Source organism: Drosophila novamexicana, unplaced genomic scaffold (genome assembly GCF_003285875.2).
Source record: "Drosophila novamexicana strain 15010-1031.04,08,12 unplaced genomic scaffold, DnovRS2.1 tig00000986-arrow-arrow-pilon, whole genome shotgun sequence".
NCBI lineage: Eukaryota > Metazoa > Arthropoda > Insecta > Diptera > Drosophilidae > Drosophila > Drosophila novamexicana.
The window spans coordinates 255,106-273,139 of NW_020824835.1; the positions used below are offsets into that span (position 1 = coordinate 255,106).

At 39.3% G+C, this 18,034-nt stretch overlaps 2 protein-coding genes across 7 annotated transcripts in view; both read left to right on the forward strand.

Annotated features, from left to right (window-relative positions):
* LOC115765785 (exocyst complex component 4) overlaps positions 1-15,831 on the forward strand; it is a 29,112-nt gene extending 13,281 nt beyond the window's left edge. For 4 of the 6 annotated variants that reach the window (XM_030709459.1, XM_030709463.1, XM_030709460.1 and 1 more), the window contains 17 exons: positions 8,361-8,411; positions 8,491-8,554; positions 8,623-8,951; positions 9,010-9,081; positions 9,263-9,271; positions 9,697-9,809; positions 9,871-10,033; positions 10,099-10,294; positions 11,828-11,928; positions 12,225-12,565; positions 12,625-13,378; positions 13,442-13,566; positions 13,632-13,937; positions 14,008-14,409; positions 14,474-15,077; positions 15,143-15,349; positions 15,402-15,831. In XM_030709459.1, coding sequence (XP_030565319.1) covers positions 8,361-8,411; positions 8,491-8,554; positions 8,623-8,951; positions 9,010-9,081; positions 9,263-9,271; positions 9,697-9,809; positions 9,871-10,033; positions 10,099-10,294; positions 11,828-11,928; positions 12,225-12,565; positions 12,625-13,378; positions 13,442-13,566; positions 13,632-13,937; positions 14,008-14,409; positions 14,474-15,077; positions 15,143-15,349; positions 15,402-15,578 — 4,014 coding nt within the window. In that variant the 3' untranslated portion in view covers positions 15,579-15,831. Of the gene's footprint in view, positions 1-8,360; positions 8,412-8,490; positions 8,555-8,622; positions 8,952-9,009; positions 9,082-9,262; positions 9,272-9,453; positions 9,460-9,696; positions 9,810-9,870; positions 10,034-10,098; positions 10,295-11,827; positions 11,929-12,035; positions 12,084-12,224; positions 12,566-12,624; positions 13,379-13,441; positions 13,567-13,631; positions 13,938-14,007; positions 14,410-14,473; positions 15,078-15,142; positions 15,350-15,401 lie in introns of those variants that run through there. The other 2 variants (XM_030709462.1, XM_030709465.1) reach the window with 2 other exon arrangements.
* A 165-nt stretch (positions 15,832-15,996) lies between these two features.
* Positions 15,997-17,407, forward strand: LOC115765663 (m7GpppX diphosphatase). The gene is made up of 3 exons (XM_030709320.1): positions 15,997-16,233; positions 16,287-16,445; positions 16,523-17,407. The coding sequence occupies exons 1-3, from the start codon at positions 16,041-16,043 to the stop codon at positions 17,329-17,331; spliced, it is 1,161 nt and encodes a 386-aa protein (XP_030565180.1). The 5' UTR covers positions 15,997-16,040; the 3' UTR covers positions 17,332-17,407.
* Positions 17,408-18,034: the final 627 nt, after the last annotated feature.

Here is an 18,034-nt window from a genome sequence, read left to right on the forward strand (position 1 = left end):
TGCTGCCTTAAATAGAATTCGCCATAATTTCTAATAGGATTTAACATCTCCACGGGATAGCAGTAGAAGGATAATTTCCAATTAGCAGCTCATTTTCGCTCATTCTATTCGCTTCCCATAATGGGCAGCTAGGCAGCGACAGTTAATGGAAATTATGGCTCCGACGTTTAAGTTAAAGTTAATGGATGTCAGAAAAAAAGTGATGCTTATTCTACGTACCAAATGGCAGTTAAGTGATCTGGAAGTGATTCACAAGCAAAGAATGTTAATGTTTGATTATTCAAGTTATGTTTAACTAAGTAGAAACCCAATTTGTGCAGGGCCAAAAGCCAATACAAATGACTGTTAGAGAATTTCAAAATGTTTGTGGTCCTAAACTGTTTAAAAATATTAAAAACAGAGCTTTAACAGCTTTGACTATAATTGAAAGCAATAGAACAATTGAAACCCTACGATTAATTCTATTCTAAGCTAAACAGTACTTTTATATAAAAGTACAATTTCGGCAATCTATAAATTCTATAAATCTTCAAATAGGAGTTTAGCTCCTATATAATAGTCTGATGTATTAGTCCGAAGTTGACAAGAAAACTAACAATTGGTGAGCCATCGATAAACGAAAGAAGTTGTGAAAAAGCTTTAGAAATAATAGACAGAAGAACTGACGGATATAACCGTATCGACTCTTGATACCACTCAAGAAAATATATTCTCTTTGCGGTCAGATTCAATGGGCTTTAAATTAAACAAAGAAATTAAATATCCTCTTCAGATATGTAAGAGAAACATGGCTTAAACAAACTCTCCTGTATGTATAAAATGTATTAAAATGCATTAAAAGGAATATTGCAAAGTTCAAAATCAAATGCTCTCCAGTGCATAAGAGGACATTTCTCTGTATTTTAAGGGCTCTCTTGTAAGTCACGTAGTTGGCTAAATTTGTTCAAGCCTAAATTGATTGCTTTCTTGTAGTACTTTTATCCCTTGACAGTTCTGCTTATTTATGAAGTTACTTGTGCATGGCAATAACAGTATCTCATTTCAGTACATGCTAACTATTATTTACCAGTTGATAAAGTGTATCCTTTTGTGTATACTAAAAGCTGATGTTATGTGCTACATAGCACACACCTGGGAGTAATTATGTAATATTGGATATTAATGTCGATTAATTTTCAACTATTTAATGTTGCATATTGTTTATTTACACCTATTGAACTCCTATTGAATTTGCAGGTCAATTAGCAATGTCTGCATTTTAAATATGCTACGCAATGTCAGCTACTTAAATATTAATTAAAATAAATGTATTCGCAATGGTTTCCAATGGAAAAAAATAAACGCGAAACGGCTGTAAATTTTGCATATATATAATCAATAAAACAGCATGCATATTTTACAAATTGAAACCCCAAAAAGAGAATAACGAATATAACAACATATATGCCAATTATTCAATTTGGATTTTATATGCCTTAGAGGCGTTCAGGTATTTACGCGATGCTCTCAGCCATATCAAAATTGTAACATCAATTTGATGGCAAACATATACATCCGGTTGGATATGGGTGAATTGGCAGGCGACACATGACAGCACTTAACCAAACATACTATAAAAGAATGTATTATTTCTGATGTGAAAGGTCGAACTGCTTTTTATGATACCCTACACTGAGATAGATAAGGATATTATAAAGCTAGGCTTCGTCCGAAGTTAAGAATGCCATTTGCCATTGGTTTTTACCTATTTCAGAAGCTTTCGAGAATTGCTATCAACTATCTACTGATTATCAACTAGCTACTCTCTCTGCCATTTTACCGCCGTTTTGCTGCCTTATAACGGGCTACAGGGTATTTTCTTCTCGGTCATAGGGTCTGGAGTATTATAACTTGTTTTATTAAGCCGGATGTGGTAAACGCTTTGGGATATCAACGAACGCTGAAGTGTATCTCCGTGTACAAGTGTATAGTTGTGTGCGTGTGTTGGAACGTGTATGTGTGTGTTTGTATGAATATATGTGTGCAAGTGCCTGTGAATGTGGTTATGAACCGAAAATCCATTTACGCCTGAATACATTTTGGTCATGATGAAGTGGACAAAGGCGAACAAACTTTGTTGTTAGCCATAAACAAACAGCATTTGTTTGCTGAGCGAGGAGTGAGTTGGAGAAAGAGAAAGAGCATGTAAGAAAGAGAGAGAAAGAGCGATTCGATGTGTAAGTTATGAATGCAACAAATGTAACTCACTGTAAGCCCAGCGATTGAGTTAGGCAAAGAAAACGCTGATTGGCCTGGATTTGTAAAGGGATCCTGAAGAAGCGGTTGAAACTGAGTAACAAGCACTTTGTTAGATAAACTTTTGCGTTTAAGTGTTCCGCCCGCTGTCAGCGACCATGCTTTGTAGAACACTTCAGAGTAAGTTAGCTCAGCTTTCAGTTGAATTGCAGCAGTTGCAAGAAGTGCTCTTGGCAGAAACAAGAACTGCAACGAAAGACGCTAGAGCAGCTACTAACTAACCACTGTTTCTTTTTCGATTTCCGCACCTCTTTTTTATATATATATATATATAAAAGCACTCAAGCTATTTGCCTAACAACATCTATTTGCTATCAAGTCTATCAGGAAATCAACAACTTTTACTGTCACTTTTCATAGCCAGCATAAAGTTTCAGAGCTTATAAATTTGCATTTCAAGAACGTATAAGTAAAATTTCGTTGCATACTTTTTGGTCAAGGTAAACAACTTGGTTATGCAGCATGCAAAATAACAATATATGAAGGTTCTAAATGTCTATATAGACATACAAATCTCTCTCTGTATATATCTTTATATATATGTATATAATACCAATTGCATTTTCATGTTCAAAAAGTTTCGAGTTCGGTTTTTTGGTTCGCTTGTTTTCATGGGGATTCCTTTTTTTGGCCGGCTGTCAACACACAACAACATGCAGCATATTCATACATATTTCATAGCCTCACACACACATAGGTATATTTTATGTTGAACCACTAAACGTCGCCTTTTGTTGCTGTTACGAAGCTTGAATGCCTGGCAAACATGCATAAAACTGTATCACTTGCTTATGCGATATGGCTGTGGGCATTGTGAGACGGGCTTCGTACATAGTTGAGCCATTGCCCTACAGCACCAGCTGAAGGTTCCAGCTGCATGTGTGTTGTGAATACGTGTCAACTCATTGACCTCGTTCCTGTTGCTGTTGCTGTTGATGTTGCTGCTGCCTCGCCTCTTGGTAGCGACTGGCAATGCTGCTCGGTCCCTGACTGGCATATTTACGTTTTTTTGCGGTTTTCTGAAATCGCTGACGTTGCCAGTTTTTCTTTTACTTTCTCATAGCCTGTTTCCTGCCTGGCTGCGCTTTTACTCATATTGCAGGACCAGAGGCCAACATCTCAGCCGTGATTCTGCATCATTACAAGCGCCCACCATGTCCATGGTGAGCCCATTCAAATGTCATAATCGAATAGCTCGAGCTTAGTGCTCATGACATGGGAGCCGACAACGTGGTCAGGTTTTTTATTTAACTGGCATCCTTGATTAGACAGCAGCCCATTTATGGGCTGAGATTTGCGGCAAACGTTGCATTAAGAGCGATTCGATAACTGCAAGAAATCGGCCAGATCTGACCACTTACCATTTATTTATCTGAGAAAATTAATTACAATAATTAATCGAGCAAAATTACAACAAAATTTCTAAATATTTGGTTCCAAATACGAATTTTTTATACAAAGACAATTTGCCAACTATTCTTTTATATTGTTAATTGGTTTTTAATTTATGTATCACAGTGCTCAGTAATAATATTTCCTTACCTCTGAAATTTCAATGTCCTTTGAACGCAACTGTAATTGTGAAAACTTATATCTGATTATAAATTACATTTTTGCCAGTGCTTCGGGCTCAAGGCTTTCCCACACCTACGCCTAATGCGCGGCAGACCCCAATTAGCAGTTCCTTCAGTACTTAATGAAGCGTATGCCAATTAAGCGAGTTCACGTCAAAACAAATTGTAAAAAACTTGTGTATTTCAATTGACAGATGCACAAATGCAATGGAAAAAATTCCTTTAAAATTGAACCATTGAGAAGTCAATTAAAATGCGCACCCTACAGCAATAAACATAAACGTTAACAAGTTTTTGCATTTTTTTTAGCACAGCAAACAAACCAATACTTATTAAGCTAAAAGAAATATAAATCAAACGACTCAGCCAAGTGCCTTTTTATTCCCTGAAACCATTGAAAATGGGTCAAATGTGTTTGTGCAAATGTATGTCACAGGCAGAAGAGAGCATTTTCGACCCCATAAAGTATATATATTCTTGATCAGCATCAACAGTCGAGTCGATCTAGCCATAGGTTTGTTTTAAAATAGTATATATATATATCAAGTATCTTTCATCTTATACTTTTCGCCACCTTTCCGTTACTACCTCATAGCTATAAATTAAATTAAGACCCCAACTTGTGTTGCCCACCAATTTAAGCTGCTAGTTTCATTCAATTTACTTTTAAGAGTACACAAATATTCTATGGTACAATAAGATATACTTTAGAAAATTTCACTAAGATCGGTTAAGAAACACGTATTTTCGGCAGCTAGCGCAAATTCCTAGAATTTCTGTATGCATGTGCACACACACATTCATGCGCGTCTGCTTCGAATTCTATCAAAAGCATTGCAATTGCTTTTGTTTCCTGTGCTGCTATTTTAATTCTTTTCTCATTACGACTTAATTATTAGTGTGGCTGTTGAGTAGAGGCGGTGTCAATTGGTGTAATCTGTCGCGAGTTCAAGCCCTACCGAGGAAACAATGTTTTTTTTTTTTGGCTGGTGTGGCTGTTGAGTACAGACGGCGGCAAGTAGTGCCGTTTTTTTTAATTTACCTTTATTACTACAAACGCATGCGATCTGCATTTGGTCTTGGAATAAGAGGGTTCAGGGTATCCGCTAGTCGGGAACTCCCAACTAGAACCTCTTACTTGCTTAGTAATTGATTGATGAAAATATTCAGGTGGGAGAAGCAATAAGAACCAAACGCCCAAGGCAACATACAAAAGTACAAGTGAACGATTGCCATTTACAATCGCAGCTTAACAGAGAACGCCACACGAAAATAAAAAGTCGAAAGACACCCCATCAAGTGTTGCATGGTCAAAACGGTTTTTTTGCATTACGTATACGACATGTGCGGTCAAGGGAGCATAGCTCTCCGTTTTTTCTGTGTGCGACAGTCTCTCGATAACCGCAACATCCATCATCCATCCAATGTGCCAACCTCAACGATAACACGTGACGTCATCTTGACTGCGTCACGTGAAGGTGTTTAGGGGTGGTAAGAGGATGAAGCGGTTGAGCATTGACAGGTCGTGAAGTGCAGTCAGTCAGGCGGCAGATGCTCGTACATCAGCTCTGCGGTGCAATTTATTGCCAATTTCATTATTGATAAACACTTCTTATGGCATTACGCGGTGGATGGTTGTGTTTTGTCTGCTGTCTGCTATTTGAACTTAATGCTCTATAGCAAACTGCGTTTGCTTGTTGTTCTTGATCGGTTGACTGAAAATTACTTAGTAATTACCAATTGGCAATTGCCTTAGACAAAAAAGTTCTTGCTTTTAAACAGCAGTTTGTTCATTTTGCCACCAGATGCATCGATGTATGTTATATAATAACAAACAGCTAGGTATTTTTTAGTTTAAATATATAATATACAATGATTCGCCCAAAAGATTAAAAGCACCAAAATTTGTATTGTATGCATGTTTATTATATCCTTACAGCCCGGCCTTGCCCGTGGCACGCATGTTATAAAATCAATGTTCTCAAAATGCTTTAAAAAGGTTTTTTAAACTGATCGGACGGTAAACAAACTTCTTTCATACAAACGTTTTCCGCTAATTTACCACTTTTGCGAGTGGAATTTTCCAAATCGCTGAAACAAATATTCATTATATTCTTATGTAGAGCTTTAAAAATAAATTTGATGCGAATCGGACAAAACTTAAAACTCACCAAACAAATCTTTAAAATGCACTTTCCACCGAAGGACTCTAGATTTTGCGAAAAATGTGAAACACGTCTCAAATGATTTTCTATGTAGATCACTGGAAATGAATTTCCACCACAAAGAAGGAATGGATTTTTCGAAAAGTGTGGAACACCGCTCAAATGAATTTTTTTTAAATGAGTGAGGCCTATCGGATGGTTAACGAAAAAGTTTTATACAAACGTTTTTCGGGATTTTTCCACACTTGCGAGTGGAATATCCCGAATCCCCGTCTTAACGTCCATCTTTATCACATAAGGTAACTTCAGTGAAAATTTTTGCTTCCTAGCTCGTACGGTTTTGGGCTGTGCGTTGATCACCAATCAGTCAGTCAGTCAGGACAAACAGTTGTATATATAGAGATTACACGATTGATGATTACAATGTTCTAAGAGCTTTCATTTAGACCAAACAGCTTGTACTAGTTAATTAACTTGCACATTTTCTACAAATGCAACCCTGTGTGCTCTGTTTTATAGCAAAATGCGTGAATGAGTTGTCATAGCAATCAGCTCTATTATATACTGATGTACTTTTCAAAGCGCTTTGAGCAATTGTTTCTCATATTTCAAACGCTCAATTTACTGCAATTGATTTGTGACGACAATGCGCGCAGTTCCATGTTGTTTATTCAGCAATAATTCCCGGTTAGCATTGCGGGCCTCAACAACGTCACTCCCAGGTCCAATTCCATTTCCACCGCCATAGCCAGCGCCATAGTCAACGCCATTATTTGCGTTGTTTTGTTTGTTTGCATAGCTCTCTGCTATAAAGCTTCCCATCGCTGTGCAATGCTGTACGCCTTAAGGGCGTGGCATTGGAATAATGTACAATGCACAGTGCTGGTCAACGTCTAGTTGCATTATCCTGCATCTGAGTCTATCTTTATGTTCGGCGGACAGTGTTTTTATGGGCTTCGAGGTGAAAAAGTTATATAAATTCATGGCTCTAGCCCCAAGCGACAGCATCTACATGTTTTATTTATGTTTTTAATTTGAAAAACGCAACTTTTTATTTGCATGCGGCAAACAGGACGAACTGCAGCTCTTTGCATACCTTTACCCCTTATTTGTATAGTTTTTTCATATATTTTTATCCGATGACCCTCGATAGTTCGGCATAGAAATGCTATTAAAAGTCGCTGCCACATTTACATATTACTTGTTTGTTTACCTAGCTATCTAGATATATTTACTGGCTTTTCAAAAAAACACTTTAGAGCACATTAGGAGCTTAGGCAAATTGTGCGCCAAGAGCCCCTAGAAGCGGGTGGTAGGTGCACTGCTCTTTGGTCTGGTCTTTTGACACTTTTATAGTTTCGCTCAATCTCAATAAGTGCTTTGTGTGTGTGTGTGTGTGTGTGTGTGTTTGCTCGTGTGTAAAGGATTCTCGGTCTGGTATTCTGTGGAGGCATTGTGGATTTATTTGACTTTAGCTTAAGGTTTTTCTTAAAAAGAATTTAAAAGCCATTAGTGTTAGGTTAAATTGCGAAGTTATGGCAACAACATATTTGCATCACAATTACATTTCATTTCAAACTTTTTAATTAGTATTAAACTAATTTGAACGCAGTTAAAGGTTAGTTTCCTAAGCTACCTCATATTTTGCTCGTTAATTTTCATTTTGCCTAGCTGCACAGCTTTCATAGCCTACTTCAATGCGCAGTAAATTCGCGCTCAACTTTTGCAATTGTTTAAAATTCAGTTTAAAACGCTTAGCTCTAAACTGAATTGAAATTTTACGCATACATTTAGCACTTGGCATCATCGTTAAGCAGGAAACTTCCATTACCCCAGGAGCAAACACACAGCGTCATTTTGCCTATACAAAGTATTGTGCATAAGTCCCCAGCGCTTTTAATACCCTATCTGAAAGGTGTCGCATTCAGTAGAGAATCTCGTCACTATAATCATCATAATTTGGATTGCGAGAACAAATGCCTTTATTTTATTATAGATTCTGTTAATTGAAAAAAGTGAAGAAACAATGCTTGATATATTTGAGTTAATATCGGATGGGCGATTCCTATTGTTACCATTTAATTCGTATTTAGGGTATTTAATCTTCAGCAGCTCGCAGACACCTAATCTTCCTAGTTTTTGGTCATTTCATGCCCGTCATTTTTCACGCTTGAGTTTGTTTAAATGCTAACGTGAAAATGATTTGCCTTTTAGTTTCCCGCTTTTAATCCCCATTCCCCATTTTAAATGGAAATGGCCTTAATGCGTTAACAACGCAGCGCATATTTAAATAATTGTTTATTTATGTTTTTTTTGGGTTTTTCAGAAATACAATATAAGCACGGAAAAATGCGGCGACTTGACTGTTATCGTGCAGGTATAAAAATGCAATTATCTAGAATAATCTATTTAATTAATGTAATTTAATTCAATTATTTATAATTTTCAATTTTCAGGGCGACTTGTCGCAGCAGGAGAAACGCGCTGTATTTATTACCGTGCATGATTTGGGATGCAATCGTATGTAGAGCAAAGTTTCATCCTAATTACAAGCATTTTGACATAACCCATACGGCATTTTTTGGCAGATAATTCTTTTCAGGAATTTGTTAGCAGCCCATGCATGACAGAAATTAAGGAGCGCTCATGTTTCATACACGTTGATGTGCCCGGCCATGCGGACAATGCCGAAGCACTATCCGATGGCTTTCCCTTTCCTTCGCTGCAGGCACTGGGCGAAGATTTGGTTACCGTTCTGGATTATCTGCACGTGAAATACGTAATTGGTTTGGGCGAGGGGGCTGGGGCAAATGTGCTGGCCCGCTTCGGGCTCGCCCATCCCAGTCGTGCGCTGGGCCTTATTCTGATCAATGCCACGGGCAGTGCTGCAAGTGTTTTGCAGTCCTTTAGGAACAAGGTGGGGGTGTGGGCTTTGGTATGCAATTAATACATGTAACGCCCTTTCGCATTTGCAGTTCATTAGCTGGAAAAGCGACGAGGTTGCCCATTCGGCTGAGAGCTTTCTGATGTATCACAAATTTGGACATGTAAGTAGTCGCAATTCAAGTTACCACCTTGTTCTAATAGGTGTGACCTTGTAAGTGTGAATGCGTGTGTGTATGTGTGTGTCCGACTGTACTGTGTGGTTATTCTCAGTGCTATGTTGTATTTACTTTATCTTATTTTTTGTCTATTTTATGTTGTGAACTGTTTTACTTGGCACTACAGGTCATGGAGGTAAACAGTTTTACAGTCTAATAAACAAGTCCCTTCAGCTCTATTTAGCTCTCCATTTGAAGCAACGCCCTTTTTAATAGTCTCCAAATATTTCAATTCACAAATTTGAACAGGTCCTTCCTTCGAAAAGCATGTATATTAATATTTATTTTATTATTATTTTTTCATAATTTTTCTTTTAGACCTCGGTACGTAGAAACCCCTCCAGCAAGAAATCGGCCAAAATGAAAAACCAAAATTGACTTGATTAAATTAAGTCTACTCTTATATTTGTTTGCATGCTTTGTAGTTTGCATGGCTTCAGTTTTGTAGCTGTCAGCTTAATGTTGTAGCGTTGCCACCAAGTTAAATCTTTTCTAATGCAAACGTTCTGCTTACTTACACTGCACAACAAACAACACAACCATAACAAATTATACACATAGCAAATTGTTGGCGAGAACCCAGATAAGGACAAAATAGTGGCCGAATATCAAAAGCGTTTGCACCGCTCCCTAAATAGCAAGAACGTTGGCCTCTATGTCAAGGCGTTTATGAAGTATGTTATCAAAATAATGCAAAATGATTTCGCAATCCAGATTAATTATTTTCATTTCTAGTCGCAAGGATCTTACGCTCAAAGGCTGCAAAGTTGATGTTATATTAATAACAGGCATGCTCAGCCCGTATGCCTCCATGGTGGAGAAATTGCATCGCGATGTGGAAAAGGAACGCGTGACCATCTTAAAAATTGAGCGTGCTGGCGATGTATTGGCTGATGCTGTAAGTCTATTTTGGAAAAGCTCTTGTTATGGACAAAAAATTCTAACACTACGTTTCATTGTTAGCCCTCGAAGGTAGCTCAATCTATACTACTATTTTGCAAGGGGCAAGGCTTGCTTACTTCGATCGTAATGCCCGGAGTAGATCGCGGACGCTCCTTTTCTACTGCCAGCTCAGGTTCCTTTGAGCGCCGCTTATCGCGAGGCATTTCAATGGAGGACTATGACAAGCCCAATATACGTCGCCTCAGCATTATGAACAGTGAGTCCCCTAAAAAGGAGTAATCGACAAACTACACACTGTTACACGCGAGGGCAGGCGCCAAAATGTTCAGCTTTGAGTAGTGTAACTAAGTTCAACACAACGCATATTTAAATTAATTACTTAACTTAGTAACAAGTCGTGAGAAACGCGACGAAAATGTTAAAATTTGTAAAACTAGAGGCCAAACAATCATTCATGATGCAATCGTATTATTTTTTAGCCAAATGAACAACATGAATTTTAAAAAAACTTTTTAATCATTAATTAGTTATTGTTTTGAATATCGAGTAACAAAAACTTATATGTAATTTCCAACGACCCACCTGTGAAACCAAAAGAAATACGATCATATCTCAACCTTCAATTGTTCGAACTGTTCGACAGACTTGTCATTAACCAATTCTTATACACATGACATGTACAAGCAATCATCTATGTAATACCTCCGATTAGTACTGTACCTAAGCAATTGTAAACTCAAGTGAAAAAATACCGTATCACTCCCATTTCAACCTTGTTTTCAGAATATTTGCTACACATGTATTTTCAAACAGTGCAGAAATGCTGTTTTTAATAAATAAAATTATATACAATTGTTATATAGCGTAAGTTCAAAGCACCACAGCATTAAGCTGACTATTTAAAGTATTTATGAAACCAATCAGGCACACAAAATATAAATATAATGTGTTTAATCAAATTATAAAGCAATAAAGAAAAGCACCAAAAATTGTAGTAGCTATGCGCTTAAGAGTTTTTCGTAGTACCACGGTTGCGATATTGGCTTTTTAGTGTGAAGCAAATGCTTAATACATCAATTTCAAAAATAATCCAAGCACTCAACAATAGATGTAGCCACCATTCAACAATAAAGTTTAAATTTGAAATCAAATATCAGCACAGAATGTTTTGAAATGACTTACGGTCTCGATTTGTATTGTTATCGCTTGTTATCGTTTTTGAACAGGAACTGCACACTGCGCTAACATGTTTACGATTTGTATACCCTGAACCCATTAAAAATGCGTAAAAGGGGTATTATGTATTTGTGCAATCGTATGTAACAGGCAGAAGGAAGCATCTCCTCCAAGTACCTGCGCAGATCGATTTTGTCCGATGATCGATAACTTACTCCGTTTCCAATCAATCGATCAAAATCTATATCGAAATCCAGTTTTTTCAGCAAATTAGGTAAATAATAAGAGATAGTCACCAAAATTGATATGCTGCTTCTCGAATAGTATATATATATCAAGTGTCTTTAATTTTATACCTATCGCCACCTCCCGTTATCGCTCCGCTGATGTTTTTTACTTATTGCTCACTCTGCTTCATGTTGCTATGAGCGTTACTCGTTAAGCAACATGTGCCTTAAGGTCAAGCAACATTTTATTATTTTTGGCTTTTAGGGTCACACTGGCGGCCAGGGCTGCCAAAACAGTGTTATTGCAACTCATTTAATAAAGAACAAAACACTTGCAACACAAAATGTTATAAAAATAAATTAAATTAAAATAAATTCGTTTATAGTAAAGAAGACGTTCTCGGACAACTTTAACTTTAAACGCATTTGCATGGACGCGCCGCCGCCAACAAAGCCACCCAGAGGCGTTAAATATGGAAAAGATGAGGTACATTTGTTCAAGACAAAACTAAAAATACCTTATAAACCCTAAATTGTTCATTTATTGTAATAAAATAAAGTTTACAATAACCTAAAGTCGTTCAAAATACGCAGTGTAACTTTCTTTGGCGAAACAGCCGCTTGTAACGAGCTGATGACGACACCAATGCTGATGCGGTCTCATGTTGTAGTTGTTGTTTTTGTTGTTGCACGCCCTCTTTGATATTTAATAATAAAAAGTCACAAATATTAATTATACTGGGCGTGTGCTCCTGTGCTTTGTTATTGTTTTTGTTTTTGCAGTCCGCCAGCTGTGGCTTTCTCGTCAACGTCATCAAGTCTCTGGGCTTCAGCGAGACCACCGAGGAGCGGCAAAAGGAGAAGCAGAAAATCGAACAGGAATTCAAACGTTCGGATCTGCGTCTAAACGAGCTTGTCTCACGACATGACCAGCAGCTGACCCAAGTACTGCCACTATTTAGCCAGGTGTCCACAGAGGTGACGGCCAGTCGGGAGCGTATACACGCGGTCAAAGAGAATCTGGGCGCCTGCAAGCGCCTCCTGCAGTGCCGTCGCGATGAACTCAAGAAGATGTGGACGGACGCTGTACAGCACAAGTATGTGCTGGAAATGCTGGAGCAAATGTAAGTCAAATATGCTCGAAACGAAATCTAAAACAAATTCACAACGCTTCGCTTTGCAGCCAAGAGCTCCGGAAAGTGCCCCAACGTGTGGTCAGCTACACGGCGAAACGTCAGTACTTGCATGCCAGCAAGGCACTGACGGATGCTCTGGCCACGCTGAACGGTCCATTGGCAGGCGTCGAGGGCTTGGCCGACTTGCGCACCGATTTGCAAACGCGCCGGCAGCAGCTATATCATCGCTTACACGAGGAGCTTGTCACGCAGGTGTACAAGAACTCTGCCAATGAAGCCTTTCAGCGCAGCAATTCAAGTCGCCTCAATTCTAGTTTCACGCGTGGCATTGGCGCACGACGCTCCACGGATCGCATCGAGGCAAATGCTCGCGTGCGTAAGGCATTGAGTGAAATGGCGCAGGGCTTTGAGCTGGACAAGGCGGAGATAATTGAGGACGCTGATCTTATCGATCCCGAGCTAAGCATGAATTACTTTATTGCCATCATTGTGGAATGTTTTGGCATGCTGCAGAAGGTGCCGGATTCATTAGAAACGCTTCGCGTCCAAATTCAAACGGAGCTGCTCAATGTTGTGCGACAGACCACGCATCAGCTGGCGTCGGGTGGTACGCTGCAAGCTGGTGCAGGTGCCAGCAATCCGCTGCTAACCCTCCTGGAGATCATATTCAAGCAATTCAAAGCTATTGCCAAAACACATACGCTGCTGCTAAAGAACTATTTGGCTGTGGGTCAAAAGTATGCCGTTGTGGGCCCACAATCCTACGATCTGACCGACTTTTGGGCTCAGGCGCAGTCAGTAGTAAGTGTAACTATATAAATAAGTAACTGCTGTATTCTTAAATGTTTTTCTATTTTATCACAGTTGCAACTGCTGCTTACGGATTATTTGGATATACAAAATGCATCGGCGGACGAGAGCTCGCAAACGGGCTTTGTTGAACCTATAAACAATATTAATTCTTACTTTCTAAGGCGCAAAGTTCCAAGGTTAGTTATCTGCTTTTCCAAAATAGCTTATTGTACTTAAACCTTTTTCAATTCTCAACGGCTAGCACGAAAAAGGCCATGTTTAAGTTTGACAAGTCCTCGCACGGTAATGTGAACAGTAGCAGCAACAGCACACATGAGCCTTTTAAGGAGCATCGACGCAATGCTTCAGATGCCTCTGTTGATGACAATTTGGGTGCCAATCTGCTTGGCAGCGGCAAGGGCTCTTTGACTGGCCTTTTGCCTCACGAGAAGAAACAGCGAGAGAAATTGTTAATATGCACGCCCGATCAGAATGTGATCACCAAGGTGTATCTCCCAATAATGGGCTACATACAGGAAATTGAGAACTTTATGAAGTGCAAGCCAGGGTTAGCTTACAATTCTAATATCATCACTATTATTATCTCACATATATCTCTATCTATCTACACTTATTAGTCAACCTTGCAGCTTGCACGACTTTGTGGATAATTATATAAAGGATACATTCCTATCCAAGGGTCACAATCGCAATTTGCAGTTAACCATTGAGTCGCTGTCAAAGAATCAGGATGCCTGGCGTGCCATTATAACGCCCGAGGAAATGAAAAGCTTAAATTTGTCTCGGCCATTGCTGCAGTCCACTGTCATGGTAGAGCGTCGGCTGGTGGAGACCAAAAATTTAATTGAAGATTTGCCTTGCTACTCGGAAGAGCTGCTCAAGATGGTTTGTGCGCTTCTCAAGGCCTATCGCGAGATATGCCAGGCGGCCTACAGGGGTATTGTACAGCCGGATTCGGAAGATAAACGCATATACAGCGTGGCCTGGTTAAAGGACGAGGATATAAGTCGATTTTTAAAGTAGCCATCTTTCAATTAAGTACGCTTTGACCATTAACTAACTTGAAATTTGTTCCTGTTGCAGAACGCTGCCCAATTGGACGGATCTTAAGACCTCAAGCCAGCGTGCACGCCATACGCGCAAGCTGCAGCGTGGAAACTTTGAGCCGTCCGAGGAGGAGAGTCCGCTGCAGGTGCAGCAACGTAATATACGTGAAGCCGAAATGTTAACCAGCAATTTGGGTGAGGGTGGCATAACACAGCAGGAGATACTAGCTGACATAAGCGTGCTCAAGGAGTTGGCTATACTGCAGGAGAGCATGGAATGGTTCTCGTGTCGCGTCTCAGAGTTTGCCAACGAGCTAAGGCGTCCATTGGTCAACGGTTTGAATTCAGCAGCGGCAGACTGTGCGGCAAACGTGGCGATCAAGGATGGCACCATCAAAGTTATGACTAATCTGGCATTGGAATTCGATGAGTTGGCCAACACGTGCCTGCTAGTGCTGCATCTAGAGGTGCGAGTACAATGCTTCCATTACTTGCGATCCAAGTCGAGCGTCAAAACCAACAGCTATGTAGGCTCAAAGGATGATATATTGGAGCCAGATCGCCAGGTACTGGTGCTAACGAAACGGCTATCGGAAATGGATGAAGCATTCAGTGCCACCCTGCATCCGCGCAAGACAAGGGTTAATATTACCTCTCTGCAGAACGCTCCAAACTGATATCTAACTTTTCTAAGTTTTATTTTTAGTATATATTCGAGGGTTTGGCACATCTGGCAGCACGCATACTTATTCAGGCCTCCAATTACTTGGAGAATATTGATCAGATCACCGTGCAACGGATGTGTCGCAATTCTATTGCCCTGCAGCAAACGCTCAGCAACATTACGGCGTCTAGGGAGATTGCACTAGATCAGGCAAAACATTTTTATGAGCTGCTCTGCATGGAACCAGATGTAAGTGATTGAAGGAATCTGAAAGTCAAACTTTTAACGTCCACTCTTGCAGGAAATACTAAATGCCTTGCTAGAACGCGGCACGCAATTCTCAGAGATGCAATTGCTAAATGCATTGCAGTTGTCTTGCAAGGCCTGCGGAATAACCGATGTCAATTTATTGGCTTCCTATCAGCAAAAACTTTCCGATATACTGGGCGCCAAGCCCTCCAAGGGTGTTGTTGTATAAAAGATACAAGCAAGGGGAATAGCAAGATATATTTTTAAATAATGCCCCTTGTATGCCCACTCAAACAGACATCAATAATAGTTTTTAATGTGTAAGTGCAAAGAGTTTGCTAGTGTTAAGCCCAAATTGATTATAAATGTTTTGAACATGTTGGTATGCACTTGGTGTTGCGATATAGTCCTTTATATACGTGTATTCTAAAGTTCGTGAACATTATTGTAATATGGCTTATACACAATAAAATGAAAATGTAACAACGAAAAAGAAATAAATTTTAATAAAACGCAAGCCGGTCAAGTGAGGAGCAGTTGCCTCGTGTTTCTGTTAAGTGTGGAGTGGTTCTGTTAATTCAGCATAAACTTATGTGGGGCCGATGTCTTTACTTTTCGGCTAGCTGTCGTTTACCAACACTAATGAATAATTGCCGCTTGAAAAAAAACACTAATAAATAAACATAAAATAATGCCTGAACAAGTTGAATCGACTTCAAAACTGAATGTAAGCAGTGAGATTAAGTCTCCATCTTATGATTTAACCAAGTTCCGTCTCAAACGCATACTCAACAACAATAGTAAATGCAAGAGTATAACATTACTCGGCACTTTCCCGGATTTATCGGAAACTGACGCCGCTATTGTTGTTTTCGAGAAAAATGGTAAGTAAGTCGGGTGTGTCATATTGAAAATTAATTTTTTTTTATTCATATAGCCTATCGGGAGAGCGACGTGGCAACTGGAGTGTCGGCTAATAAAGAGTCGGAGTCGGAGTCTAAGCCGAGTTACTTTAGCACTGACCTACAAGTTCGAACCGATTTTATAAACAATATATACGCGAGTTTTCAGTGTGTGCCCACCCAACAGCTGTGTGGTACGTACATTAATAGTGACCTTGCAATTGTATGAGCAGATGTATTATTATTATTATTATTTTTCCTTCGCTAACAGCCGTGAAGGGCACAGTGATTTATCCGGCCACCGACAAACACATTGAGAAATATTCTATATGCCAGAAGTACATAATAAATGAAACGACAGATCTCTATAAATCCGTCACGCTGCCTTATATTAGCTCAAGCCAATTCTCGCTCGACTGGGTGTACAATATACTTGAGCATAAGCAGGAAACAGAACGAATTGTTTTCGAAGATACACATCCTGAAAATGGCTTTATACTACTCCCGGATCTCAAGTGGGACGGACGCAACGTGGATAACCTTTATTTGCTGGGTATAGTGCGCAAGCGGGATATTAAATCATTGCGTGATCTCAATGCGAGCCACTTGCCGTTGCTTCGAAATTTGCGGCAGTCCGCCAAGCAGGCTATACATCAGCGCTACGGCTTAAATCCCACCCAGCTGCGCATGTACTTTCATTATCAGCCGTCGTTCTATCATCTGCATGTACACATTAATCCGATCAGAAATGATGCGCCTGGCATTTGGTGCGAAAAATCGCATATGCTCGACACGGTCATTAACAATTTGGAGCTAGTGCCGGATTACTATCAGCGCGCCAGTCTGCCATTTGTTTTATATGAGGGCAACAAGTTGTTGGATTTATACGACGAACAGTTGGAGGTACGGACAATATCAACTCAGCCGGCAAACGAAGCAGACGATGTTGGACCAGAGGAAGCACCCGAGGCATTCACCGACGAGGAACCTGAAGAGGCGCGTCAGTGCAAGCGCATTAAGCTAAGCACCCCAGAGAAGGATTCCAATGAAGCCGAGCTTGTTGCAACGCCGTGTGCTTAAGTATGGCACCAAGTTTGATCTATATTATCAATGTGATTTGATATAATAGCCAGAATAAAAGTGGAAATGCATTAAATTTGTCCTTTTTTTTTGTCAGTTTTTGCTTTATTTATTTATTTATTTAATAATAGTGTCGCTATGTTTGTTGTGTATTTCTGTTGTAGTTTGTGGCTGCTTTATGCTACGATCTGTCAGTATTTTGCTTTTGTGGCCTTTTTTGCATATTCTAATATTTGTAATACGTTGAAATACATTCACTGCCTTTGGGGATTTTTTGTTCTTATGTCTTTCGCGTTAGTTGTTATAAAATGATTTATCAATAAAAATAATTGTGGGCGCCTAAATGTTATTTTTGAAATAGGTCGAGTGTTTTTTATTACATTTTTTTTGTTTGTTGATTTATGTAGCAGCCGCCTTTGAAATGTTTTTAGAGTTTTATAATTTTCTCGGTTGTTTAGATTAGATTATTTTCTAACGTTATATTCGAGAATGCCGAATTCGATTCGGTATTTTCGAAAGTCGTGCTTAGCGAATGCTTCGATTTTATAAGCTCGTCTCTGGCTTACGAGCTACAGCAGCTGCGTGTGTATGTGTATATGTATGTATGTGTGTGTTCGAGTGAGTGTGGGATACACGTCTGAAATCTCTTGCATGGAAGCCTTGTACAACATCTTTTAAATATACATATACATAAATATTATTT